At 38.5% G+C, this 22,729-nt stretch overlaps 1 protein-coding gene across 1 annotated transcript; it reads left to right on the top strand.

The window, feature by feature from the left end:
- Positions 1-3,061: 3,061 nt before the first annotated feature.
- Positions 3,062-22,423, top strand: SAMD9L (sterile alpha motif domain containing 9 like). The gene is made up of 4 exons (XM_047097420.1): positions 3,062-3,244; positions 6,514-6,711; positions 12,080-12,184; positions 17,336-22,423. Exon 4 carries the CDS (start codon positions 17,356-17,358, stop codon positions 22,126-22,128), a length of 4,773 nt encoding a protein of 1,590 aa, XP_046953376.1. The 5' UTR covers positions 3,062-3,244; positions 6,514-6,711; positions 12,080-12,184; positions 17,336-17,355; the 3' UTR covers positions 22,129-22,423.
- Positions 22,424-22,729: the final 306 nt, after the last annotated feature.

The following is a 22,729-nucleotide window of genomic DNA, read 5'->3' as shown; positions in this document are numbered from 1 at the left end:
TCAGTTGCAGTAGAGATACCAAATCTGGCAAAGCAGCTATGGTTGGGACTACCATTTAGTTGGGCTTATGATAGTCCACCACCATATGCTTGACTTATCTACTTTTGCAAGGGTCATATAAAAGATTTGAATGGAGAAATGAGGCCCACTACTCACTCTTTTGCTATGTTTTTGATAGGAGTGCTAATCTTTGCAACTCTCCTCAGAATAACATGTTGCTTCCTTATTCACTGTCTTGGCAGGAGGATGTATGGGCAACTTTAGGAGCTTCTATTTGGTCCACTCTACTGTAATGACACTTGTTTGATAGGTCATGAAACCAATGTAAGAGTTTTGTGAGCTGATAAGAATCTTTGTCACAGTTGTGTACTCTTGGACTGGAGAAGTAACCAGTGTGAGTTTGCAAATGCATTGGATCTACCTATAAGATGGACTTGTGCCATGACTCTATTATTTGTTTCCTCCATGAGCCCCACTCTAACCAGAGGACCACAGTGGCATTTTGGATCCTTGGCATTAGTGTCATCTCAGAACTTATATCCAACAATCCTCAAGAGGTCTAGGTAATCCTCTTTCTTCACTGTACATTCAAGTAAATGAGTGCATGTCCCTGTGGGGAAGAACTGAGGAAATATTTATCATATTTATTTGTTATAGCACTGCAGGGACTTTATGAAGAGCGAGTTGGCTTAGACCTCAAAACTGGCTATAGGAACATAATTATCTAAATGGTAACTGACATCTGCTCTCCAGCTGTTAATCTTTTGGATTATGTAAGCCTGGTTATACTTGTCATAGTTATCATAGTTTTGGGTTGCTCATTCATCTTCTTCCCAGAACACACTGTGATCTCTTAAACAAACAACAGGCCCTAGTTGCCATTCTGTTTTTGCTGCTATGAAAAGATGAGCTCAATGATAAATTTTTCACTGGAGAATATTACATATAAAAGAAGCAACAGACAGGACTATTGACACAAGTTTAAAATAATCTTAACTCATAATCCTGACCCCTCAACATGTTTTTCCTGTATTCCCATCCTTGATTTGTTGGGCCACCGTTCGACCTGTTTCTCAGATTTAAAAATTTCGGAATGATCCAAGACTTCTCACTCTTCCTACACGTGTATATCTATATCATACATTCTAATAAGTCCAAATTTTTCATAAATAAATAAAATATAAATAAAAGTAATAGATGACATGGAAAAAAAAGAACAGAAAGAAATATAGTTGAAAGTAAATTTCTTCTTATCCCTAAGCCCCAGTCTCTTTTCTCAGATGTAATGATATAATTTCCTGCTAACTTTCAAAAGTTCTTATGCCTATACCAGCTTAACATGTGTGTATGCAGAGTCTATGTTTATATACTGTTACATACTTAAAAATTTTTTTTACACAAACAGGAGTGTACAATATACCCTATCCTACTCCTGAATTATTTCCCTTGGATTCTGGAAATCATTCTGTTTTAAAAAAATTTTAATGGCTGTATTTCATTTATATGACTATATTACCAATTCCTATTTATAGTCAGTTAGGGTACTGCCAATTTTTCTTTGATATTATCAACATGCTTCAGCAAATATCTTTGTATAAACATCTTGGTACCAAGTGTTTTGAAATTTTTCACAAAAGAGTCTTAGCAGGAAATTTTCTAGTATTTTCTAGTATTTTCTTTAACTGGAAACTTTCTAGTATGAATTGATATAGTAAAGCATCCTAAAACAAATAAGAAAAACACGACTAATTTGATAGAAAAATGTACAAAAAACATGAACAGGAATTTCACAGAAGAGGAAGCATAAATAGCCCTAAACCTATGAAAAATATTTCAAAATTTGAAGTATGGCTTCTACTGAATGCATATCACTTTTGCACCATCGTAAAAATTTTCAACCTCACTAATAGTAAGGGAATGGAAATTACAACCACAGCAAGATAGGATTTCACATGGTCTTGAATGACAAAAATTAGAAAGTCTCTAGGGGCACCTAGGTGGCTCAGTTGGTTAAGTGACTTTGGCTCAGGTCATGATCTCACAGTTCGTGAGTTCAAGCACGGTGTCAAGCTCTGTGCTGACAGCTCAGAGTCTGGAGCCTGCTTTGTATTCTGTGTCTCCCTCTGTCTCTGCCCTTCCCCCACTCACACTCTGTCTCTCTCTCTCTCTCTCTCAAAAATAAATAAACATTAAAAAAAAGTCTCATAATACCAAGAGTTAGCAAGGATGTAGAATAAGGAGAACTCTTACTAACACTACTAATAGGAGTGTAAACTGGTGTGACAACTTTGGGAAACACTATGGCTTATAGATGCCTGTCTTCTCCCTGCATCTTCATGTAGTCTTTTCTGTGTGTGTGTGTGTGTGTGTGTGTGTGTGTGTGTGTCTATATCCTAATCTTTTCTTACAAGGACACCAGTCATGTTAGATAAGAGCCCACCCTAGTGACCTCTTTTTAACTTAAACATCTCTTTAAAGACTCTATCTCAGGGCACCTGGGTGGCTCAGTCAGTTAGGTATCTGACTCTTGGTTTTGGCTCAGGTCATGATCTCAGGGTCATGGGACCAGGCCCTGTGTCAGGATATGTGCTGGGCATAGAGCCTGCTTGGGATTCTCTCTCTCCCTCTCTCTCTGCCCTTTCCCTGCTTGCACTGTCTTGCTCTATTTCTCAAAATAAACAAATAAACTTTTTTAAAGACCTTATCTCCAAATACAGTCACGTTCTGAGGTACTGAGGGTTAGGACTTCAACATATGAATTTTGGAGGAGCACACTTCATCCCATAACAGGCACTTAAATCACATTGAGATTTTAATGTTTTCTTCTGTATTTATATGTTTTTTCCACAGGGTTCCCACCACCACAATTTCTGAACTCTTATGACTTAAAATACTGTCTGATGAATAGTTTCTAAGCAATGGTTCAAATTTTTTTGATAATTTTATGAGGTGTTAACTTTGATATTTTACATCTTTCCAAGTCCAAATAAACCATTCCTGAGCAAAACTGAAACTGACTGCATTTCTAACTTCCTCATTCTGCTTCTTCACTGCTGATCTCACACAGGGTCAGAGGAGTCGGCTTATTGGGAGACCAGAGAACTCCACAAGTTCATTGTTTGGATTTCTAAAAGGATCTTACAATCTTATTTCTCCTGCCCACTAGGAAAGGATTAAGAAAACAAAGGTTGAAATCAACAGCTTCAACTTTTCAATATAAAAAGAAGTTTTCAGGAAAATCCTGGTAAGTTACAGAATCAGTAAACCTTTAAATTTTCTGCCGATGGTGTGGCTATTTTTTAAAATCCCAGCTGTAGTTTTTATATAAATACTTGTGTTTAGAAATAAATGATTGCTTGTAAAAATGTTGAAAGTAATTAGAAATATCAATAGATTAAATATGTAGCAACATATTTAACTGAGGCTAACTTTGTGAATGCTCTTCTCGAAAGAAATGTATCATTAAGTGTACTTGTAGTGGTGAGAACCTTATGGTCCCACAGGGCAGTAGGAAAGACAACAGAAAAACAATGCAAAGTTCAGGAATGTAAACGTTAAAGTTTGTAAAGGAACCCGTGGTCATGTGAAACTGTGTAAAATTCTGTCTCCCGTAACTTAAGATGTTATTAGAAGCTTTACATTTAATCAAAGATAACTCTCTCCAAAGACTATTTTTCTTTGTAAGAAGTCCCTTCACATTCATTTTTTTTTTTACAGCAATCTAGTTAAAAACTGAAAATGGAAACTTAACCAGGAAATGAAACTTAACTTGTGTTGTGTATGGTTTCGTTTCTTCAGACCAGCAGGGGGAGATGTGTAGCCCTCCCAGACTAGCATCAGAATCCTGCCGAGCCTCTCCCTGATGATCAGCTCTGAGTCCTACGGAACAGGACTGCTTGGGGCATAGATATCTGGGATGCTCTGAGGACGCCCCTGAGATGAGGGTGGGTGGGCACCAGTGCTTGACCCTATGCACTCTGATGATTTGGCATTTCTTGTTCAACACCTAAAGAGAGGAAACTGGAGCAGTTGCTGGAGGATGGCATCCTGTAGCTCCTTTGTTAATAATTAATGGTATTACTGATAAGATTTGTGTTCACAATTGTTTCAAAACAGGAAGATGAGGGCCCCCAGGAAGCCAGAGTTATGTCAAGTCAATCTCAAAATTTGTCCACACCAGTCATTTTGATCTTTGCTTAGCTCCAACAATATATATGCAGATGCTCTTATAACTGATAAGGTACAAACTATTTTAAAAGCATTATTGAATATAGTAAGTTCAAATCATTATATGTTCACAACTGCTGTCATGAGAGGAGAGGGAGGTTGAGAACCTTTTGACATTATAATGGGTCCAAGATATTAGTAAAGAGTTTAGTGTATCATATTAAGACAAGGTATTGCCGATTTTTCCATATAACAAAAGGAAAGACTCCAGATTTGGGGAATAAATGTCTGTGACCTTATCTGAGAACAGTGTTTCTATCTCCCTGGTATCTACTGGCAGAATCTGAAGGAAGAGAAAGCTGCCACCTTTTAGGTGGCACAAAGTTACCCTTGCAGCACTGGACACAGCACACAATGAGTTGCTGGCTGTATAGAGGCATAAAAGCTGTAAGAAGAAGGGATATACTGCAGAGGGAAATTTCTGATGTGCTGCCTCATTCCTAAAATGTTGGGCCTTAAAAAATATTGTTTAAATAAAGTTAAAAAAATTAAAAGGGGTGCCTGGCTGGCTCACAGAAGAACATGTGACTCTTGATCTTGGGGTCGTGAGTTCAAGCCCCACATTGCGTGTAGAGATTACGAAAAATTTAAAAAATAACAAACTTTAGAATGTTGGGCCTTGGTGGAATTGCTATAATCACTGGCTAAAACAAAAGAGAAACCTTGAGTCTGTCCTCTCAGTCTTTGGGATATCCAGAGACAGGGTGGACGGTTAAATTACTGAAAGAGAACTCTGGCTAAGAGAAGTTTTGCAGCAGATCTGAGCAGGGTGTGTCTGTGGGAAGGGGGTAAGTCCCTCACGAGGAGATCAGCTTTCCAGAGCAGAGGCAGCAGATGAGAACAGCAGAGGTGCTGAGGCTCTGACACTGAGGACCCGGAAGAAAGAGAAAGAGAGAGAGAGAGACCTAGTCCAGTATGAGAAATGACCTTATTTGGAAACTGTGAGTGACACAGCAGAAATGATACAGGATATTATGAAACTAGGGTACCTAGAAGGACTGAAGGAGAAAACATACTTATTAACTTTCCTTTCCTTTTGACAAAATTTCCTTTTCCTTCTTTGTGACCAGGTGACTGAAGCTAGAACTTCTGGCCCTAACGAACAGCCCAGTAAGAATGTCTAGATTTCTGTGTGAGATTCAAGCCGAGTGAAAGAACTGCCCTAGTGAAATGAGCAGTCCTTTGGTCCTTTGACCCACAGACATAGCTAATTCAAGAGTTGTCAAAAATTTATTACTTTAAACTACTCTGAGAAAATGTTATTCATTCAACAAATTTTTTGTTAAAAGCTACTCTGTGCTAAGCACTGTAAAATAGTAAATACATGTAAAAACTCCTGATCCTCATGAAGTACACAGAAATAATGGGTGGGACAGAAAAAGAAACAAGATAAATAGGTAGGAGTATGTGGAATACTTTATTGTGATAAATCCTAAGTATACGTATTTAAGGGAAAAAAATAACAGAGAAGAACAGGAAATACTGGAAATGGAATAAAGTTTTCAGCAGGCTGGCCACCCATGCCTCAGTAAGAAGGTGACATGTGATGAAAGACGTAAGCAAAGGGAAGGAGTGAGCCCTGCAGGTATCTGAGGGCATCCCACAGAGAGGAAGCAAGGACAATGCCAGAAGCAGAAGTAGGTTCTTCCTGCAAGAAACAAGAAGGGGCTGGACCAGCTTTAGAAAGGGAAATGAAAATAAGATTTAATATCAGAAGGGTAACAGGGTGCCAGGTCATGTGAGGCCTTATAGTTTATAATAAAGGGCTCAGCTTTCACTCTGAGTCAAATGGTAAGCCACTGGAGGGACTGAACAGAATATTAGCATGCGATTTACATTTGAACAGGGTCACTCTGGCTGCTATTTTGAGAAGTCTCCAGCAGGATCAATAAGAGCAAGGGTGAAACAAGTGAGGGAGCTGCTCCTGACATCCAGGAGAGAGGTGGGGGCTTGGACGGGTTGGTAGTGGTGGAGATGCCAGATGTGTTTTAGAGAGACAACCTACAGGATTTGCACCACATTGAATGTGGAATGTGGCAGAAGGGGAAGAGAATGCCTGCAACAAATTTTTGGATGTTTGTTTAATTTATTAAAAGTATTTAAATACAGGGGTGATGCCATCTTGGTGGAGGATGTTCTTTTCATTATTCTTTCAAATCTTGTACATGTTTGACTTTTCACAATAGGAAGTTAGGGGGAAAATCTGTCTCATAGAGTTCCTAAGCAACAATCCAATCAATTCCATTTTAATTTTCTGTGATATCATTTTGTTTTTTGATGTAACAGATTCTCAACAAAAGGCAAACTGGAAAAGGACCAGATCTGTTCTGCCTACATCTGTATTTCCTCACAGATGCTTTCCAGGACATGACTCTTGCAAATTTTCAAGAAAAGACAACTAATCTAATAGCTTGAGATCAAAGAACCTCACAAAGAGTTATTTCAACTTGCTGATATAAAAAGGAAGTTTTCAGAAAAGTCTCGGTGAGTTTCTAATCATTAAAGATACCTGTTTCATCAAATTTCTTTAAAAAGCTGTCTTTAAAAACTAAGTCTAAAACATAGAGTAGAACTTTGAAAATGAATATATTTTCAAGTGCACATGAGCTATTTCTAATGAAACAATTTTATTTTTTTTTTTTTAAATTTTTTTTTTTTTTCCAACGTTTATTTATTTTTGGGACAGAGACAGAGCATGAACAGGGGAGGGGCAGAGAGAGAGGGAGACACAGAATCGGAAACAGGCTCCAGGCTCCGAGCCATCAGCCCAGAGCCTGACGCGGGGCTCGAACTCACGGACCGTGAGATCGTGACCTGGCTGAAGTCGGACGCTTAACCGACTGCGCCACCCAGGCGCCCCTCTAATGAAACAATTTTAAAGGAATGAGAAATATTCCTGTTTGTAACATGTATGTGTCGCTAGATGTAACTTGCACTGGCTGCAGAATTCTTAAAAAAAAAATTTTAACACTTATTTATTTTTGAGAGACAGAGAGAGACAGAGCATGAGCAGCGGAGGGACAAAGAGAGAGGGCGACACAGAATCTGAAGCAGGCTCCGGGCTCTGAGCTGTCAGCACAGAGCGCAACACGAGGCTCAAACTCACAAACTGTGAGATCATGACCTGAGCCAAAGTCGGACACTTAACCGACTGAGCCACCCAGGTGCCCCTGAAGAATTCTTTAAGAAAGAAACCTTCCAACCACCATGATGCAGAGTGTTTCTGAAAGTGGAAGTCTCCAGAGATGAGTCTAGAAAGACCTAAGTAAAATGTTGATCAGAGGATCAGGAATTGAAGCATAGCAACCTGTGTAGAAAATTATAGCCATGTGCAGCTATGTCAAACCCTGTCCTGTATAACTCAAGATGATATCAAAGTTAAAGATTAGACCCACCGAAGTCTAATTATTTTATTTTTTAAAACATTTATTTATTTACGTAATCTCTACACCCAAAATGGGGCTTGAACTCACAAACCCAAGATCGAGACTTGTATGTTCTTCTGACTGAACCAGCCAGGCACCTCTAATCATTTTATTTAAGACTTTCCTTTACAACTAGCTTGTACAAAGACTATGGGAGGAAATACATCATTTTAACGTGCACTTCCAGAAAATATAACCAACTTGGAAATACATCATTTTAACGTGCACTTCCAGAAAATATAACCAACCAAATTTCCCTCCATCAGTTTCATTTCTGAAGAACAGTAGGCTTGCTGATCTCCAATTGTGAGCATTCTTTACAAGAGGCAAAGATACTTGTGGGCTGCTGAGACCCAGCTTCCTGGAGGCAGGGGTGGGCACCACTGCTTGCCCTAAAAGCTGTTTGGTTTGATCCTTCCTGATCAACCCCAAAGCGAGAAAATAAAAGTCCTTAAGAAATGGGTCCTGAGGGCGCCTGGTTGGCTCAGTTGGTTAAGTGTCTAACTCTTGATTTCATTCAGTTCAGGTCATGTCTCACAGTTTGTGAGATCAAGCTCCGTGTCAGGCTCTCTGCTGATGGTTCAGAGCCTGCTTGGGATTCTCTCCTTCCTTTCTCTCTCTCCCTCTCTCTAGAAGAAAGAAAGAAAGAAAGAAAGAAAGAAAGAAAGAAAGAAAGAAAGAAAGAAAGAAAGAAAGAAAGAAAGAAAGAAAAGAAAGGAAGGAAAGAAGGAAGGAAGGAAGGGGTCCTGAATTGAGTACTCATAAGGAGAACTCTGGGGTTCAAAAATTTCCCATAACATAATAAAGGAGATAAGGTAGAGGTCTTCTCCCCAGTTCCAAGCAGAACAACACCTTTATCCATTTCAGACCTTAAGGTTTTACATGCTTTTCTTTTGAAGAAGCAGAACAAAAGCAAACAACAACCAAGACAGCACTGGTTCTGTCCCATGCTCCTATACAATGAAAACAGGTTGGCTGAGAGGAGACATAATTAATCATGACATTGTTTTCCTGATCACAACCCCTCCCCTTTATTTATACTATGTAACTTCTTGTTATACATAAAGGTCCCTCATATTTAAAAAATATGCCAACACTCCAGGACATGAATCTAATCAGATAATGTTCATGAAATGACTTTGTCAGCCTCAGAACAGTGAAATATGTCAAAGTTCTACATAAATGTTAAGGAATCATCACCCAAAACAAGGTTGAATAATACACTGAGCCAAAGAGTTATACCAAAGCATTATTAAAGCATTTTGCCCAAATCATGGCCATCTTGAATTAAATAAATGATCCAAATATGGATCATAGACTATATAAGATGCTTGTATAATTGACAGAGTGCAAAATTTATGTGAAAGCATTACCAAATATATAGTAACTTCAAATCATTATGAATTGTCTCAGCTCTTATCATAGTAGTGGGCAGCTGAGAAAGTTTTTACTGTTATAAAGGGTCTTCATCTTTGAACAGTGGGGAACCTGTGAGATAAAGTACAGATTAAAAACAGATTTGGGGAGGACAGATGCACTTCCAATTTGAGGAGAGTGCTCCCATCTCCCTGTAATTTCCAGCAGAATTCAAACAATAAAGGAGAAAATGTCTCCCTGGCAGGTGGCCCAAAGACCAGCCCTTCCACATCCCCACATTATACACAGACACACACTCCTTGTAGAGTGCTGGAGTCTAGTGGGATTGGTATACTCACTGGCTATATCAGAAGAGAAAATCTAGAGCTTTTCCTTGTAATATCTGGGGTACCCAGAGGAGAAGGTGAGAAAGGACTCTGACTAAAAGAAGATATTGCCACAGACCTGGACAGAGCACATCTGTGGAGAATGACAAGAGCATCTCCAGAAGAGATGCCCAGAGATGCGTGGGTCTCCTCTCTAGAGCAGGGAGTTATAGACAGTCTGTTCAAAGAACAGAAACTAAAATAGAATGTATGGACTTAGTAACAGAAGAGAAGTCAAGAAGCAGTACAGTGGTAGATGTGGTTTTAGGAGCTCAAGGAAGCTCTCTTCTGATTGTTTCAGTTTCCTAGTTGCAGTAGGAAGCAGGGTTATAGCAGAAAGTGACAATGGTGAGGAGGTGTTGGAGATTTGTGTGAATGTGTGAAATAGCCATTTAAGACAGTGAGAGAGTGAATATAGCAGGGAAACAGGATGGTAGCTCAGAGCATTTAACAGTCTGCTGGAGGACAGTGGTCATGACTGTAATGTGAGACCAGGCAGGTTATGGAGGGTCATGTCCAGCCATGTTCCACCGAGTTGACATAGACAGAGTACAAGAGGAGGGAGGACAGAGCAAGTGATTACAATGAATGAACAAAGAAAATCAAGCTAGTTACAAGGGAGAAGCAGTGAGGAGATGCAGGAGGGAGGTATTTGAATCTGAGATGCTGGAAGGCTTGTAGCCATTAGTGATTCTATTAAGTTGGCTAGGGTTGCTGTAACAAAGTACCACAAAGTGAGTGGCTTAAACCACAGAAATGTATTATCTCACAGTTCTGGAGGCTGGAAGTCTTCAAGATCAAGATGTTGGTGAGATTGTTTCCCGCAGAGGGCTGTAAACTGGAATATGTTCCTTGCTCTTCTTCTAGCTTCTGGTGGTTTGCTGGCAATCTCTGGCATTCCTTGGCTCACAGATCACCCCTATCCCTGCCTTCTTCTGCACGTGGTGTTCTCCATGTGTGTGTGTGCCTCTGTGTCTGAATTTCCCCTTCCTATAAAGATACCAGTTATACTGAATTAGGGCCCACTCTAATGGCTTCCTGTAAACATCGGCAATGATCCTATGTCCAAAAGGGCTGCATTCCAAGGTAGTGGGGCTAGGACTTTGTCACATCAACCTAAACTTGTCAGGAGGTAATAATTAAGCAAGAGTGTCTATTTGGGACCAAAGAATATGTACTTTGGGATACACAGATTTAGGTAGCAACCCACATAGTGTCCCACTAAGCAAAAGTCAGGGGGTTTTAAGGCAAAAAGGGAATGCTCATATTCATAATGTTGCTTACTAAGGATTTTTGACTGGGGATCTCAGTCGGTTAAGTGTCTGAGTTCAGCTCAGATCATGATCTACAGTCTCTGGGTTCGAGCCCTGCGTCAGACTCTGTGCTGACAGCTTGGAGCCTGGTACCTGCTTCAGATTCTGTGTCTCCCACTCTCTTTGTCCCTCCCCTACTCATGCTCTGTCTCTGTCTCTCAAAAACAAATAAACATTAAAAAAATTTTTAAAGGGGCACCTGAGTGGCTCAGTCGGTTAAGCGTCCAACTGCGGCCCAGATCATGATCTTGTAGTTCTTGAGTTCAAGCCCCACGTTTGGCTCTGTGCTGACAGCTCAGAGACCGGAGCCTTCTTCGGATTCTGTGTCTCCCTCTCTCTCTGCCTCTCCCCAATCACACTGTTTCTCTCTCTCTCTCTCAAAAATAAACATTACAAAAATTTTTTTTAATGTTAAAAAAGAATTTTTGATTGTTTTTGGTGGCAGAAAGCTAATCTTGACTGAATATAACTGATTGCTAAGGCTATCACTAAGTAAAACCTCTTCCTAGCAAGTAGAAAATTTGGGCTAAGTCCTTGCAATACTTTTGATTGGGCCAGGTTTAAAAGTTCATGGTTCCTCCAGTGAGGGCATGTATATGGCCCATCTCCTTAATGGCTCCATTTTAAAACCTCTTGACATAAGTGACGCCCTTTCCTTTCACCTATCACAAACACATAGGTTTTTTGAGGGAGGTGGTCATAATTCAACCCATAACAGTTATCATAAGGTCAATGATGTGACTGTTAAGACTGGAGTTGGGGGGAGGTCAAGATCATTAGACAAGAGGCAGTCAAGAGGGAAAAAGTGTATTGAAGGATCATTTGAGCCACCAAAAATTGTGACAGGAAGTGTCTGAGGGCATGAGTGCCTCTTCCCTTCAGCTACCTACAAAAGGAGGTCAAAATATATTAAAATATATAAAAAAGCAAGTTTGGTTAAACGTCGACTTCAGCTCAGGTCATGATCTCGTGGTGCATTAGTTTGGGCCCCTCATAAGGTTGTCTGCTGACAGCACAGAGCCCGCTTTAGATCCTCTGTCTCCCTCTCTCTCTCTCTCTCTCTGCCCCTCCCTCCCCCACCTCTCAAAAATAAAAGTTTAAAAATTTAAAAATAATACAGTAGTCACTTTTTATTCAAACTTTTCTCCAAAGTGACCTCAAAAAATCTTTCATTAGGATTATGTTCACTAATAACTGCTTCTACTATTCCGCATATAGTGCTTGTAAACAGGTAAGGCAGGACCCCTCCCTTCAGCTTATCTGAAATGGCACTTAGGACCTCTGCAGAGGAAGCAGGAGGATCCAGGCTCTGGGGTGTGTGGAGTCATCTCCTAGTCAGTAATTCCCTTTGCTCTGGAATTCTCTTTGGCAGACCCAGTACCTGGATCTGGGAGCAGGAGCACGGACAGCCCACTGTGGAGCACCACCACACCCATCTCCTTGGACCCTGTAGATAGGACTTTGGAAGTCCTACCAGGTAGACTATGCCTTACTCCCTTCACTCTGCCCCCCAGACTTGTTCCCTCTACCTGCCTCCCACCCTACTCCAGAAGCCCCACTTTAACTTCACCTGTCCAATGTCCCCACTTTCCTCATAGTGACATTCCTCCCCTCCTCACAGATCCCAGTCCTTTGCCCGTTATTGAGTCTTACACAAAGCACAATCACAATTTATTATTATAAACTGTTTTGAATGTATGTGTGTGGCTTTTTTTTTTCTTTTTTAAATTTGCTCCATTGGATTATAAGTACTATGAAAAAACTTCACATCTGTTTTGGTTACCACTATTTTTCTTGAGCATGATGCCTAACAGGTGCTCAATAAAAATTTGTCGAGTGAATAAACAAATGATATTTATTTCTGGTTGCGATATGTGCACTAATTCTTATGGAACCTCAAAGACCTCTTGGATCTACACTGTAAAGTGAATGGAATCGATCATATGAAATATGTTTATAATGTTCATTGTGCCAGTAGCTCATAGTTCTGCTAACTGGCTCAGGACTAGGTATGTCCTGCAGACTGAAGGCAAAGTGAAATCATATGGTATTTGTCTTTCTCTGACTGACTTATTTAGCTTAGCATAATACTTCCTAGCTCCATCCACATTGTAACAAATGGAAAGATTTCATTTTTTTATGGCTGAGTAATATTTCATTGTATATTTACCACTTCTTTATCCATTCATCATTTGATATATACTTGAGCTGTTTCCATAGTTTGGCTATTGTAGATAAAGCTGCTATAAATATTGAGGTACATATATTCCTTTGAATTAGTATTTTTGTATTCTTTGAGTAAATACCTAGTAGTGCAATTGCTGGATTGTAGAGTAATTCTATTTTTAACTTTTTGAGAAACATCCATACTGTAATCCAGAGTGGCTGCACCAATTTGCATTCCCACCAATAGTGCAAGATGGTTCCTGTGTCTCCACATGCTCACCAATACCTATTGTTTCTTGTGTTGTTAATTTTAGCCATTCTGACAGGTGTGAGGGGAAATCTCATTGCAGTTTTGATTTGTATCTCCTGATTATCAATGATGTTGAGCATCTTTTCATATGTCTGTTGGCCATCTGGAACGTCTTCTTTGGAAAAATGTCTATTCATGTCTTCTGCCCATTTTAATTAGATTATTCATTTTTGTGGTGTTGAGTCTATATAGCTCTTTATAGATTTTGGATACTAACCTTTCATAAGATGTCACTTGCAAATATCTTCTCCCATTCCATATGTTGCCTTTTAGTTTTGTTGATCGTTTCCTTTGCCATACAGAAGTTTTTTATTTTGATGAAGTCCCAATAGTTTATATTTGCTTTTGTTTCCCTTGCCTCAGGAGGCATATATAGAAAGAAGTTGCTATGGCCGATGTCAAAGAAGTTACTGCATGTGTTTTCCTCCAGGATTTTTATGGTTTCAGGTTTCACCTTTAGGTCTTTAATCCATTTTGAATTTATTTTTGCTTGGTGCAAAAAGAGGTCCAGTTTCATTCTCTTGCATGTGGCTGTCCAGTTTTACCAACACCATTTGTTGAAGAGACTTTTTCCCATTGGATATTCTTTACTGGGTTTTTTTGAAGATTAATTGACCATATAATTATAGGTTTATTTCTGGGTTTTCTATTCCATTCCACTGATCTACATATCTATTTTTGTGCCAGTACCACGCTGTTTTGATTACTACAGCTTTCTAATATAACTTGAAGTCCAGAATTGTTATGCCTCCAGCTTTGCTTTTTCTTTTTCAAGGTTGCTTTGGCTATTCGAGGTCTTTTGTGGTTCCACACACACAAAAAAAATTTTTTTTAATTTTAGAGAGAAAGAGCATGCAACTGGGGGAGTGGGGCAGAGAGACAGAATGAATCTCAAGCAGGCTCCATGCTCAGCATGGAGCCCAACATGGGGCTCAATCCCACAACCTAGGGATCATGACCTGAGCCAATATCAAGAGTTGGATTTTCAACTGAGATTGAAAATTTCAGATTTTCCAACTGAGCACCAGGCAACCCAGTTCCATACAAATTTTAGGATTATTTGTTCTAATTCTGTGAAAAAATGTTGTTGGTATTTTGATAGAGATTGTATTAAATGTGTAGATTGCTTTGGGTTACATGGACATTTTAACAATATTTGTTCTTCCAGTCCATGAGCATGGAATGTCTTTCCTTTTTTTTTTTTTTTTTTTTTTTTTTTGCATCACCTTCAATTTCTTTCATTAGTGCTTTAAATTCTTCAGAGTTTTTTTCACCTGTTTGGTTAGGTTTATTCCCAGGTATCTTATTGTTTTTGGTGCAATTAAAAATGGGATTGATTTTCTCTTCTTGTGGCTTCATTATTGCTGTATAGAAATGCAACATATTTTTGTACATTGATTTTGTATTCTGCAACTCTACTGAATTCATTTATCAGTTCTAGCATTTTTTTTTTGGTGAAGTCTTTCAGGTTTTATGCATAGAGTATCATGTCATATGCAAATAGTGAAAGTCTTACTTCTTTCTTACAGATTTGGATGCCTTTTATTTCTTTGTGTTGTCTAAGTCCTATTGCTAGGACTTCCAGTAATATGTTAAATAACAGTAGTGATAGTGGATATCCCCATCTTGTTCCTGACTGTAGAGGAAAGGCTCTCAATTTTTCCCCATTGAGGATGATATTAGCTGTGGGTTTTTCATATATGGTCTTTATTGTGTTGAAGTATGTTCCCTCTAGACCTACTTTGTTGAGGTTTTTATCATGAATGGATGTTGTAGCTTGTCAACTCTTTTTTTGCATATATTGAAATGATAATATGGTTCTTATCCATTATTTTATTAAGGTGGCATATCACATTGATTGATTTGCAAATATTGAACCACTTGGCAACCCAGGAATAAATCCGATTTGATCATGGTGAATAATTTGGGTCCTTTCTCTTTTTGATAAGTCTGGCTAGAGGTTTATTTTATTAATTTTATTATTTTTTTTTCAAAGAACCAGCTCCTGCTTTCATTGATCTGTTCTATTGTTTTTTAAGTTTATATATCATTTATTTCTGCTCTAATCTTTATTATTTCCTTCCTTCTGCCAGCTTTAGGCTTTTTTGTTGTTGTTGTTCTATTTGTAGCTGCTTTAGGTGTAAGGTTAGGCTGTTTATTTGAGATTTTTCTTGCTTTTGAGGTAAGCCTGTATTGTATATACTTCCCTCTTAGGACCACTTTTGCTGCATCCCAAAGACTGTTTGAGATTTCATTTTCATTTGTTTCCATGTATTTTTTAATTCCTTTTTTGATTTCCTGGTTGACCCATTCATTGTTTACTAGCATGTTGTTTAACTGCCATGTATTTGTGATCTTTCCAATTTTTATCTTGTGGTTGACTTCTAGTTTCATAGTGTCATGGTCAGAAAAAGTATGTAGTATGAGTTCAACCTTTTGTATTTGTTGAGGCCTATTTTGTGACCTAATATGTGACCTATTCTAGAGGATGTTCTGTGAGCACTTGAGAGAATGTATATTCTGCTGTTTGGGGTCAATTTCTGGGATATTTAGGATGATTTGATAGTTAACTACTTGTGTTCATGAGTCATAATGAGTCTAGGGTCCTCCTACTCCGCTGCCATCTTCCTCTCCTTTCTTATTGCAGTTTTTATTTGTAGTTCCCTGATGATAAGTGATGATGAGCATCTTTTTATATGTCTGTTGGCCATCTGTATGTCTTCTTTGGCGAAATGTCTATTCATGTCTTCTCTCCATTTTTAATTGGATTATTTGTTGTTGTTGTTTGTAATGACCCATATAAGTTCTTTATATTTTGGATATGAACCCATTATCAGGTATGTAATTTGCAAATATCTCCTCCCATTCAGTAGGTTGTTTTTTAGTGTTATTAATTGTTTCCTTTGTTGTACAGAAGCTTTTTATTTTGATGGAGTCGCAACAGTTTATTTTTGCTTTTGTTTCCCTTGTCTCAGGAGATATATCTGGAAAAATGTTGCTTCATAGGCTGAAATCGTTTTAACAAAGTTAAAAACTCATACTATTTTTCTTATCTAATTTCAGTCAGGCCAGGCCAGTTTGAAATACAGCTAATTCTTTTGGTATCTCTGAGAGCCACAAGAATTAGCCAAGCAAACTGACTTCCCTAACATTTTGCTACCACATCTCTTTTTGTCTTGGTGGCCTAATAGCTTGAGTTCCAAAAGACAGTAGGTGATGAGGTAGCTGATTGCTTCATTGCTATGTAACAAAGATGGCCATCTTCCTAGTTGAGAAAGGAGTTTTCTGTTCCCCAACCCACCTCCACTTATCTGGTTTTATATTTAAAGTTTATTTGCAATATTCAGCTATGGGAATCAATGTCTTGTTACTTAAAATTCTGGTTTTAAATTACAAAAACCCTTGTTGTACCTAGGTGGCTGTCAGGTGAGCTTCCAACTTAAGCTCAGGTCATGATCTTGTGGTTCATGGGTTCTGGCCCCCCGTCAGGCTCTGTGCTGATAGCTCCAAGCCTGGAGCCTGCTTCAGATTCTGTGACTTCCCTTCCCTCTCTCCACCCCTCACCCACTCACACTCTGTCTCTGTCAAATATAAATTAAAAAAAAATTCAAAAAACAGTTACAAAAACCCAACTTTCACCAAATTAAACCTAAAAGGGATAATTACTATATGGATAAAGGTGTATGTGACCCTAGTTGGAAGCAACTGCTCATTTAATGATAATAATTATAATCACCTAGGAAACAAGGGCACTAATTGGGACTACAAAACATTAGTATCGACTCGTTTTTTTTTTAATTTTTTTTTTTTACATTTATTTACTTTTGAGAGACAGAGTGAGACAAAGTGAGAGTGGGGGAGGGGCAGAGAGAGAGGGAGGCACAGGATCGGAAGCAGACTCCAGGCTCTAAGCTGTCAGCACAGAGCCTGACGCGGGGCTCGAACCCACAGACTGTGAGATCATGACCTGAGCTGAAGTCAGACGCTGAACTGACTGAGCCACCCAGGTGCCCCAGTATCGACTAGTTTTAAGAGTCATTCTTGAACAATATTTTATATATGTTGTTTGTGTAAAATTATGTACATAATTGACTATGTAATTTCAATCATTAAGCATAATACTAAAATGCTTATCGTATTACTTTTTCCAAGGAAAAAACTGCAAGCTCGAAATGAGTGAAAAAGTAGAGCTACCCGAAGTGACCAACAACTGGACCAAAGAGCATGTGAAACAATGGGTAACCAAAGACCTTAAGATTGATGAGAAATATGGGCAGATTCTGATCGATGAAGAAGTAACTGGATTAGTCCTGCAGGAATTAACTGAGATGGACCTTAGAGAAATGGGGCTACCACGGGGTCCAGCACTTTTGATAAAACGTACATATAACAGATTGAATAATAGGTACCCTGAAAGTAACAATCAGGATTCTGGACAATTAGATCATACAAAACCATCCCCACAAGAACACCCAAAAAAGCCACAACAGACAAAAAAGGAAGATGAAAAATCAGAGTTACCCAATTTTAATCATGATCTCAGAGAGATCAGAGATACCAAAAAACAAAAATCAATTCTTTCGAAAGAAGATGCATTAAATGGAGGAACAACCACTGAAGACCAAAATCAGGATAAGCTAGAAACTGAACAGTTGACTTGTATGCCATATCCTTTTGATCAGTTCCATAACAGCCAACGTTACATAGAACATAGTATTCTACAACCTGAAACTGGCCCACTCAATCTCATAGACCCAATACATGAGTTCAAAGCCCTCACAAATACAGAAGCAGCCACAGAAAAGGACATTAAGATGAAATTTAGCAATGAAGTCTTCCGATTTGCAGCAGCTTGTATTAATTCACGCACCAATGGCACCATCCATTTTGGAGTTAAGAACAAACCCCATGGACAAATTGTTGGTGTGAAAGTCACCAGTAAAGATGCCTTCATTGACCACTTCAATATAACAATCAGACAATACTTTGAAGATGAGGTCAATGAAGCCAAGAAGTGCATTCGGGAACCAAGATTTGTGGAAGTTCTACTGCAGAACAATACACCATCTGACAGATTTGTCATAGAAGTAGATGTTATTCCAAAACACTCTGTGTGTGAAGAAAAGTATTTCTTAATTAGGATGCAAAACTGTAAAAATGAAACATGGAAACCAAACCAAGATCTTTCACTGTTTGTGAGAGATGGGGCCAGCTCTAAGGATATCCTGGCCAATGTTAAGCAACGGGATATAGCTTACAAAGCATTTTTACAAAATTTAAAGTCACTAGCAGCATCTAGAAAAGAGGCTGAAGAAGAATATGAGGTGAAGGCAAATAAGAAGGAGAGTGAAGGACAAAAGCTTATCAAACTTCTCATAGGCAACCGAGACTCACTGGATAATTCATATTACAGCTGGTACATTCTTGTAACAAATAAATGCCATCCAAACCAAACAAATAACTTAGATTTTCTAAAGGAAATGAAGTGGTTTGCTGTGTTGGAGTTTGATCCTGAATCTGTGAGCAAGGGGGTGGCCAAAGTTTACAAAAAAAGCCGAGTAGCAAATCTTCACTTTCCAAATCAGTTTGAAGAAAAGACAAATAACATAAGGGAGAAAATTTCTAGTTTAAATCTTTACCAGCAGCCCAGCTGGATCTTCTGCAATGGCAGATCAGACTTGAAAAATGAGAGCCATAAGCCTCTAGAACCACACTTATGGCATAGAGAAAGAGCTTCTGAAGTCAGAAAGTTGATTTTATTTCTCACAGATGAAAATATAATGACAAGAGGGAAATTTTTGGTAGTGTTTCTATTACTCTCTCCAGTGGAAAGCCCAGGAGATCCCCTCATTGAAACTTTCTGTGCTTTCTATCAAGCTCTCAGAGGAATGGAAAATATATTGTGTATCTGTGTAAACTCACAGATTTATCAACGATGGAAAGATCTGCTACAAACAAGACTGACAATGGCAGATGAATTAACAAACCACAGTATTTCCACTTTAAATTTAGAACTGATAAACAGTACTATTCTTAAACTAAAACCAGTGACTCAGTCATCAAGAAGATTTTTGCCTTCCCATGGATTTTCTTCCGTTATCTTAGAGAAAAAGGAAGAGGATATCTTGACTGCACTGGAAATCCTCTGTGAAAATGAGTGTAAAGACACAGACATAGAGAAAGATAAATCTAAATTCCAAGAATTTAAGACATCAAAAGAGGAACACTTTTATCGAGGTGGCAAAGTATCCTGGTGGAACTTCTATTTTTCTTCTGAAAACTATTCTTCAGCTTTTGTCAAAAGAGATAGTTATGAAAAGCTTAAAGATCTGATACAGTGCTGGGCAGACTCTCCTAAACCAGTATTTGCAAAAATTATCAATCTTTATCATCATCCAGGCTGTGGGGGTACTACGTTAGCTATGAATGTCCTCTGGGACCTAAAGAAAAACTTTAGATGTGCTGTGTTAAAAAACAAAACAACTGATTTTGCAGAAATTGTAGAACAAGTGACCAAACTGATTACCTATAAGGCAACCAGCCATGAAGACTACTTTCCTGTACTTCTCCTTGTGGATGATTTTGAAGACCAGGAAAATGTTTATGTCCTACAGAATGCCATCGATTCCATTTTAGCAGAGAAGGGCTTGAGATATGAAAAAACACTGGTAATTATCCTCAACTGCATGAGATCCCAGAATCCTGATGAGACTGCAAAATTAGCAGACAGTGTTGCACTAACCTACCAACTTTCTCCTAAGGAACAAAGAGCTTTTGAGGCTAAACTGGAAGAAATTGAAAAGCAACACAAGAACTGTGAAAACTTTTATTCCTTCATGATCATGAAGAGCAATTTTAATGACATGTACATAGAAAAGGTAGTCAAGAATATCCTAAAAGGACAGAATGTTGACAGCAAGGAAGCACAACTCATCTCCTTCCTGGCTTTACTCAACTCTTATGTTACTGATTCTACAATTTCAGTGTCACAGTGTGAAATATTTTTGGGAATCATATACACTAGTATACCCTGGGAACCTGAAAGCCTAGAGGATAAGATGGGAGCCTATTCTACACTTCTAATAAACACAGAAGTTGCAGATTTTGGGAGATACACAGGTGTGCGCATCATTCATCCTTTGATTGCCATTTTCTGTCTGAAAGAACTAGAAGAAAGCTATAACTTGACTAAATGTCAAATTGCATTGAAGATCTTAAATGAAAATTTATTCTATGTTTCTGGAATAGGAAGAGAAAAATTTCAACATGATGTGCAAACTCTTCTGCTTACAAGACAGCGCAAGGAGTATGGAGATGAAACAGACACTTTGTTTGCCCCGTTAATTGAAGCTTTAAAGAATGAAGAAATTGAAAAGGTCTTGGTGGCAGGGAGTGTTCGATTCCCACAAAATGCATTCATTTGTCAGGCCTTAGCAAGATATTTCTACATTAAAGAAAAGAATTTTAATATTGCTCTGGATTGGGCAAATCAGGCCAAGAAGAGAGCATCTAAAAATTCCTATATCTCAGATACACTTGGTCAAGTCTACAAAAGTCAAATCAAATGGTGGTGGGATGAAAGGAAGAACTCCAAGGATATTACTGTTAATGATCTGATTACTGTTAATGATCTAACATATCTCCTGGAAGCTGCTGAAAATGCCTCAAGAGCTTTCAAAAAATCCCAAGAGCAAACTGAGAGGAAAGGCTATGAAACAGAGGCCTGGGCACCACAGAAGTTGCAAAGAAAATATGACACATACAATACAGCCGGTTTCTTGGGTGAAATCGAAGTTGGTCTTTACACTATTCAGATTCTCCAGCTCACTCCCTATTTCCTCAAAGAAAATGAATTATCTAAAAAAGCTCTGGTAGAATTTTTATCAGGAAAGGGACTTACTCCCATAAATCCAAAATGTGAATATTATTTGGCTCTTAGCAAGTTCACATCCTACTTACAAGATTTACAATCAGATTTGAAAAGGTGTTTTGACTTCCTTGATGATTATATTGTTCTTTTGAAAATGAAGAACACCCAAAAAGAAATAGTAGAAATCTCATTAAGGAGAAAAATCGCTCGTTGTTTCAGGAAATACATGGAACTTTTCTGCCATTCGGATTTCGGTCCATTACAGGGCAAAGAGAGTCAGTTTCTCCAAGAAGAGAAATGCAGGAAAGGTTTAGAAGCTTTGAGAGCAGATAGGTTTTCTGGACTCCTGGAATATCTTAATCCAAATCACAAAGACGCTGCAACCAATATGGAAAATATAGTGAACAAATATCTTTTCCTATTGAAGCAAAACCCAACTAAACACCTGGCAAAGGAGAAACTAAATTTCATTTTAGCCAACATTATTCTTAATTGTCTAAAACCCCACTCCAAATCCATTCAACCACTTACCACACTGAAAAAACAGCTCCGAGAAGTGTTGCAAGTCATAGGACTAAGTCATCAATATCCAGACCCTTATTTCTTGGCCTGCCTTCTGTTCTGGCCAGAAAATCAAGACCTAGATGAAGATTCCAAACTAATGGAAAAGTATGTTTCATCCTTAAACAGAACCTTCAAGAGACAGTACAGGAGCATGTGCAGGTCCAAGCAGGCAAGCACACTCTTTTATCTGGGGAAGAAGAAGGGTCTCCACAGTCTTGTTCACAAGGCTGAGATAGAGCAATACTTCAATAAAGTACAAAATATAAATTCTCTCGGGCAGAGTAGTGACGTTTGGAAAAAAAAAGAAGTCAAAGACCTCCTGTGTCGTCTAACTGGTCAGGCTGAAGGCAAGCTAATCTCTATGGAATATGGAACAGAGAAAAAAATTAAAATACCAGTAACACCTGTTTATTCAGGTCCACTCAGAAGCGGTGGAAACATAGAAAGAGTGTCCTTCTACCTAGGATTTTCCATGGAAGGCCCTCTAGCATATGACATAGAAGTAATTTAAGAAGACATATTAACTCTAATATGTTTATTCATCTCTCTCTGTGATTTTATTCCCTCTCTCTAATCCCATGGCACTTTAATAACATTATTGGCTTATCTGCAATCACAGATTCTGCGTTTGTCTCTCTGAATGAATTATAATTTTTGAGGGCATGAAGTGTGTCTACACAGAGTTTGGTACACAGCAGAGTTCACTGTTCATTGTTTTAAATATGCATTTTCAGACTTATATTCTGTTGGTATTCACTGGTCACATTAGAGCTGGCTATAGATCAATAAAATCTGTTTTAATTCTATCACTCTTATGAATATTCTGAATTGTGAATTATTTATTCACTGTGAAAGCAGAGACTTAAATAAGATGAATATGAAAGGAAAAGCCCCTCCTGTGTTTGGAAATCAGACCCAGAGATCCACACCAGAGTGCCACCTACCTCATCTTGGTATCAATAAAAATGTACAGAAGGTAAATATTTTGTTCTCTTTTCTACCTACCCCTCTACCTATCTATATAAATACACACTTCCTTGTACCCCTTGCCCTTCTCCCAACTTCTTGCTTCAGGAGGGGGAAAACAGAAAACAAAGTAGTCACAAGCTTGA

The sequence above is a fragment of the Lynx rufus genome, unplaced genomic scaffold (assembly GCF_022079265.1).
Source record: "Lynx rufus isolate CCGP_SWC_20201006 ecotype Redwood Valley unplaced genomic scaffold, mLynRuf1.p SCAF_4, whole genome shotgun sequence".
NCBI lineage: Eukaryota > Metazoa > Chordata > Mammalia > Carnivora > Felidae > Lynx > Lynx rufus.
Note: the sequence above shows the minus strand (reverse complement) of the source record. Positions and strands in the feature narration are given on the sequence as shown.